The sequence below is a fragment of the Octopus bimaculoides genome, chromosome 12 (genome assembly GCF_001194135.2).
Source record: "Octopus bimaculoides isolate UCB-OBI-ISO-001 chromosome 12, ASM119413v2, whole genome shotgun sequence".
NCBI classification, from domain to species: Eukaryota; Metazoa; Mollusca; class Cephalopoda; order Octopoda; family Octopodidae; genus Octopus; species Octopus bimaculoides.
This window is the reverse complement of record NC_068992.1, coordinates 20252577-20259806: the sequence shown is the minus strand read 5'-3', so window position 1 is coordinate 20259806 and position 7230 is coordinate 20252577. Positions and strand designations below refer to the sequence as shown.

Sequence of the window (7230 nt, the reverse complement as noted above, 5' to 3'; positions counted from 1 at the left end):
TATATATATATATATATATATATATATATATGGTACAAACTATCATATGCTATAAATCTTTGCTCTTCTTTTTTTACTATGCCATTATGCCTGCTGAATTGATGGTAAATAAACACACGTCTGAAGCAGTAACACATGTCTGCAGCTGATCATTTACCTACAGAAAAATATTAGACTATTTTCCTTAATAGCCTATCATTTCTCTCAAATGCTCCAGTCATGAAATTATCTCCCCTTCTTATTCACATTCGCTTGCAATGTCCAGGAGTTATTTTTCTTACTATTCGTCGAAGCGAAGATAATAAACCAATAAATCAAGAATTTATCTTTACGGGGTCTTAAATATAAGTTTATTCCCTTTTGTAGTCTAAGTTGAAGCCATTGTCCACGTGAAGCTGTTCTTCTTAACTCCCTTTTGTTATGCATTTGTGTACCTATTTATATATGCATATACGCGCACGTGCTCGCACACACACACACACACACACACACACACACACACACATATACGTAAACACACTCATACACACACATACCCACACACACACACTCACACCAATCTTTCTATCTAGTTATACACACACACACACACGCGCTTATATATATATATATATATATATATATTAATGTGTGTGTGTGTATGTGTATGTGCATGTGTGTATATATTCGTCTGTTCAATTCATCCCAGTACATGTTTTTAGGACAAAGGAAGAATTAGAACAAGGTGAGATCTATTAACAACATGAATTCTGAAAACGAAAAAGTCGACGCTTCGTTACTTCGACATGACTCCATTAACCGCTAAATTTATTAATTGACTATTTATATTAATGTCTCACCTCAATACTGATTCACGTATGCAATCGTTAAAACCTGAAATATCAATATATGTGATATAACCCGTTACATCAGTAATTGTGGTAACTAGTAATAATCATTTAAATGAAAACAGGGAAAATGAATGCTTACTATAGCTTATGAGACTTCAACCTTTTCTAATGTTAAGTAAACCATTTGAACTTCTTCGTCAATTATCCAATGTAATTCCTTATTATGAGGAGTCATTTTCTATTAACGTATTAATGAAGAAATGTGGCTAATTTTATTCATTGGATTAGAGAGAGAATAATACAATTAAACGCTACATGGTTCTTTAAATTACGATACTTTAACTTGGTTAATTATATCATGCTTTCAGTTTTATATACATGCATATGACTATAAAGACATACACGTTCCCGCAATAGCACACACACACTTGTACAATTCAATACTCCTAGCACTCGGAAAAGTAAACACATTCAACCACTCATATATGGAGACAGAGTTATAGAGATATGTATAAACATTATTTGTTATTTTGTAGGCTTGACGTTTATGATATGCGTGATGACACAACTACCTACCACATTCAGATATATACCTCTTCACGTCATCATAAGCATGTTCATGAACTCCGTGCTCACGGATGGAATCGGGTGGGCACTTACATCAAAACACACACCAAACAAAAAAAAAAACGCAATTGAATGTCTCACTCAGATATGAACACGCATAAGCGCATACATTCCCACATTACGTACAAACATGTGTGCCACATGCTTGATATGAAATTATTCTGCATAAACAAACATACAACGAGAGCAAGCAGATGACCATCACGCTGGATAACAGATTTGTGAACACACTCTCAACCATATAAATGACACGCTCTCTGACAACCGCGCTAAACACTCATTAACATATTTTAACAACACCTGTTAACAATACTTACAAATGACGTAATAGCACTGCTAACATAGTAGAACACAGTATTGACGCGTACAAGGGTTTGTATAACGAAATACGGTGCCCCAACAGACTGTTAATAGTTTTAATAGGATCTCATGGGAAGACATGCTTCTATGGTTAATAGGCTTTTATTTATGTTCTTATCTTTTTTTCCAGTCATTTTCATTCCTTAATCCTTTAAAATATTTGGTTAAAATCTCGTCTATTAATTCAATATTTTCCTTGTATTCAACCATTAAACTAGTACCTCGTTTATCGCAATGTATTCCACCTGTGCTTTCGGACTGCTTCGCATTATTATTGTATCATTTTAATTTGTGTGACACACACACGCACGCGCGCACACACAAAAACGCACCCGAACACAAACACGTAAATGTGCATAAAAACACATACGTACGAACACACACACACAGATATGTCTGTCTATAAATATATACTTTTGTATCATATATCAATATATACTACATATATATACGCATATACATCTGCGTGCATATGCATGTATATAATTATACATAAATGCATATGTCTAAGTATATATATATATATATATATATATATATATATGCTATATGCATACAAATACATACACACAGACAAAACACACAGACACACACACACACTCTCTCTCTGACTCTCTCTCTCTCTCTCACACACACATATATATACATACATACAAATATGCATGTAAATATGTATGTATTCAAAAACCTTGTGAAATGTATAAATATTTGATATGTTAAGTAGCAGAACGCTATGTATTAGCAGCAGTAAACGTGTTAAGCTAGCTGATATTGATATAATATTTATGTATTTTGTTTGTCTGAGTTGATTGTAGTTAGAATGATTACTTTTAAATATGTGACTGAAGCATTTCAACCCATCGACTGAGTAGAGATGATGCAATAAATTTCTGGTGTTGTTTTATATGTCTTTGTTATTGTCTTGTTTTTGTTGCTATGCCTCTTTTGCTTTTTTTTTTCTTTTGTCTTGCTTTGATTGTAGCATTTGTTATTGTTTTTAATGCTTTTTTATTATTTTTGTATTTGACTTTTAACTGAACATTTTCGCTAAACGAGCAGAATTCCGAAGAAAATTACTAAAGCCGTTTAGAACAACTTTCTTGTTCTCGAGAATATTGTACCTGCGACTGAACTATATATCATGTTTCTTTTAAGACGTTATGTTGCACCTTATGGGAATTTAGGTGTTGTTTCTAGCTGGGATAATGCACAAGTACAAAACCACTTAACGGCAATACAACCAGATATTTGAGAGTGACTTGCATTGCAATATATTTTAACTTGGGGAAAGTTAGCTAATTCACATAAAAAAATAATTTGCAATGTAACCTGATGTTTTTATATTTTCTTTAATTGAATAAAAATACACATGGCCGAGAATGCGTATTATTTGAGCAGTTTCAAACTTTCAACTTATTTTTAGCGGTTGTTTTGTAAAATATATATTTGTTGATTTTGTAAAGGCGGGCACGTATTACAGACTTCAACGCGTGCCGTATTTTTCGCTCATCAATATAATTTCTACGTGGAAATTTATCTAATACATCATAATAAATGTTAGGTAATTTTGGGATAAGACAAATAGCAGAAGGAATATAATTTTCTCCGTGATGTAAAGTGCCAAGAGTTGAAAATTTAGAGATTTCTTGCAGTTCCTCGCTGTTATGTGTCATAGTCAATTGAATTTAATTTAAGCCGTCAGTAGCCCTGCATCTATTTTTTTTTTTACTTGGGAAATGGTGTACCTGCGGTTTGTCTCAGATGATATAGATATGTGTGTGTGTGTGTGTGTGTGTGTGTGTGTATGTGCGTGTGTATGTATATATATGTATATATATATATATATATATGTATATATATGTATATATATATATGCATATATATATACACACATATATATTTAGATGTATCAATATAAATAATCTATGTATATAGACATATATGTATGCATATGTACGTATATATACATATAATTGATTATTTCCCCTTAGCACTAATTATTTGTTGTATTATATCAACTTTAACTACAGAATACATAACGTTAATGACTTGTCAACTAAACCAATGAAATCTTTTACACGAAATAAATTAAATAAATCGGTTCCAATATGTAAATGCAGATTCAAATCTACTAATGCTGAAACAGCTGCAAAAGAATATTAATATTAGATTAAAAGATTTGGTGCAGTAATGACATAGATATATGTCTACCTTATATAAATATTTCTTTGAAAGAATCAACATGTTGCATAATCATGTAATTTTTGAATTGATAAAATTTCGCAGATCGTTATACAAAATGATAAAATTGAAAACTAGTCGGATATTTAAATTTACTTACTTGAGAGCCTCCAATTCATTCTCTCGAACACGATATCAAAGACCAGATGATGAAGAGAATATATTATGAAAATCTAAAAGTTTTCGTTTCTTATGTTATTTCATTTTGTCGGCAAAGTGACGCAAATGTGATAAGCATTACGTCACTTCTTCGAAAACAAACATATATAAGAAATACTATCACTCACCTTGGACAATTAGGTTTATCCGTTTGACTTTAACGGGAGAGGTATTGATGTGGCAAGAGTATATTCCTCCATCAGATGGTTCTACTTCACGGATGTGCAAGTTCCAAGATGTTGTTGTTGGTCTTTCGACACTGATTCGACTGTCATCAGTGATTCTTCGATCTTGAAGTGTAACTGTAATGGCTTTTGGATTTGCCCATACGATCTGCAATTACAAAAAAATTCGGTTCAAACTCAGATACATACATATTGATATATATATATATATATATATATATATATATATATATATATATACAACACAACACACACACACACACACACACATATAGATATATAATTTACACACACAAACACACATATATATATAAATACTAAGAGAGAGAAAGTGAGAGAGTGTGAAACAGAAAGTGAGAGAGCGAGATGGGGAGGTTGAGAACAAAATGAAAGAGAGCGGGAATTACGTACGCAAATTAATTAATTAATAGTAATAGACTAACTGCATACTCTAACAATACACACTCCTTAAAAACTTATATTGCGATACATCTACACTTACAAGGTATAAGCCGATCACAATTGTTTTAATGAACTCATCGGTATAAGCGTACATGGAGTGATTATCTAATTAGCTTCGTTGTATCATATTGGCTTAAGAGTGGGAACGCTACATATTCTGTAAAATACTCGCGTAATGAAGAAACCAAAATCCTCAACCTCCTGACGCATTGAATACTTTCTTTTGAATCGGTGAGCTTTGGTTTTCCAAGAACATATGCATGAATATATACATTGCTTAATTTCTGCCAGTAACACTGTCTCATTTTTACGCACCTTCTGCTGCCCTTAAAATCTTTTCAAACTTTACTTTTGATTCACACACGCATGTGACCTGAACACAATTATGCGCACACATATTCACACATTCATACGTGCATAAAGAGATAAAAGGAGACACACGTAAGGGGAGAGATACTTTGAAAGTTCAGTAAGTTACCGTGTTGTATATAGATGTAGAAAGTTTAATAGTATCACACATGCCATTCACATTATGGTATTCTGATGCCGTCAGCCACAGTAAATTTTGAATGTTATGTTGGCTTGCATGTGATGACCTGTATCTAGTAAAAGAAATGCTTGTCCATCCGTGTGAAAATTTCCTTAATCGAATTGTTTATACTACGATGATGAGTGTTCTAGTTGATCCGTTCAACAGAACAGCCGGCTCATGAAATTGACGTGTAACTGACTGAGTACTCCGCATTCATGCCTACTCTTAACGAAGTTCTGAGCGAGATTCAGCGTGACTCAGAACGTGACGGGGTTCTTTGAATTATAGGTGCAACTAATTTTTGTCATCTGTGTGGACTGGAGCAATGTGAAATATATCATCTTGCTCATGGACACAACGTGCCACCAGTAATCGAACTCATGACATCACAATCATCAGCCAAATAATTGTAACCACTACGCCTCGCGCCTTCACTAGCGCGATTGTTTAATTTGCTGCTGTTTTCATTTCTCACCTGATAACTGGTTATTGGCCGATTTAAATATGATAAATTGACAAATTAATATATTTACAGAACATGTAATTAAACAGATTCTGATATGATCAGATGCTGTAAAAATGCGTAAGACAAAGACTGATTCTAATTTCATGCATCTTCATTGATATGTTGCAATATCTGAATTAACTTACTTCAATTTGCATTAGAACGGAAATGAAATTTGTTACGTGTAAATGCCTTCCCTACTATATAAAAATATACCAAAAGATTCCACGAGGGGTTTTATCACCAGGAAGAGGAATATTCCAGAGTAAATAAATTATTTTGAAGATGCATGAGTGTGTGTAATAAGATCAGTGAAAGGTGTTTAGGTGATATATTGAATGTTATCCTCGGTAAATCTGGTCTGTCTTAGGAAAAGGTCGAGGCGTTATTTGCTTACAAACGATTGAAAGATTGATGCAGTTCACCGATCGATATATCTATCAACTGATACATCAACATTATATACTATTCATTATATACATCAATGTCTGATAATGTTCAGAAATAGTACCGTAGCATATCGTTTAACTAGCCGTGATTTATGTTACAAAAACAACTTTGATGCTTTTAGTTATATTAAAGAAAGCAATTCAACTGATAAGTTGTATCAGACGCAGGACTAGAACGGACGTTGGGGAAGGAAAAAAAAGAAACTAACAGCGTAGAAGCAAGAGAAATAGCTTTCTAGTTCGTTAAAAATGTAGACATTCTATTCAGTGTTCTCGTATTTTTGTTTGCTTTTTTCAGATATTTTATCAATATCACTTTTAATCATTTATGTTATTTCATTAAGAAATTATATACTAGTCTTTCTTTCCATCTCAGCACCCTATCGTTACAGCTTATAGTGAAAGTCGGGTGCTTTTCGATGTCAATCAATCTACTGCATATTTTTCTTTACACGTTCTGGTATCTCAAGCCAGCACATACTTTTTTCTCCAAGGACCATTCTGTGTCACCCACTTTATGTTAAATGTTATTTGATAGACAAACCGTGTTATATTCAAGACGTTAAATGAAATTGCAACTTGCGAAAAGGATTTGAGTTATTTTTAATTTCTTATCTTGACAACTACATTTTTTTCTCCGAATTTATATCTATTACTTTTTATCTATTTGCAATATTCAGAATACGTATTATTTAAAGCCGAAGAACGAAGAAAAACAAACAGAAAGAAGAACATAACTGTCATGATATAAGAAAGAGGATAAATATATACATTTTTAAGAATAAAAAGAAAATATTTCCAGAGAAATATTTTAACATGACTTCAAAGCTAGATCTTTTGAAGTTTGTGCCTTTGGTTTTTCAATAGTTTGATGATATAT

General features: G+C 32.6%; 1 protein-coding gene across 1 annotated transcript in view; it reads right to left on the bottom strand.

The window, feature by feature from the left end:
• LOC106867898 (opioid-binding protein/cell adhesion molecule homolog) overlaps window positions 1-6059 on the bottom strand; it is a 54935-nt gene extending 48876 nt beyond the window's left edge. The window contains exons 1-2 of the mRNA XM_014912966.2: window positions 6048-6059; window positions 4346-4550 (exon numbers count right to left, since the gene is read on the bottom strand). Of these exons, the coding sequence (XP_014768452.1) occupies window positions 4346-4550; window positions 6048-6059 (217 nt within the window). The remainder of the gene's footprint in view (window positions 1-4345; window positions 4551-6047) is intronic.
• Window positions 6060-7230: the final 1171 nt, after the last annotated feature.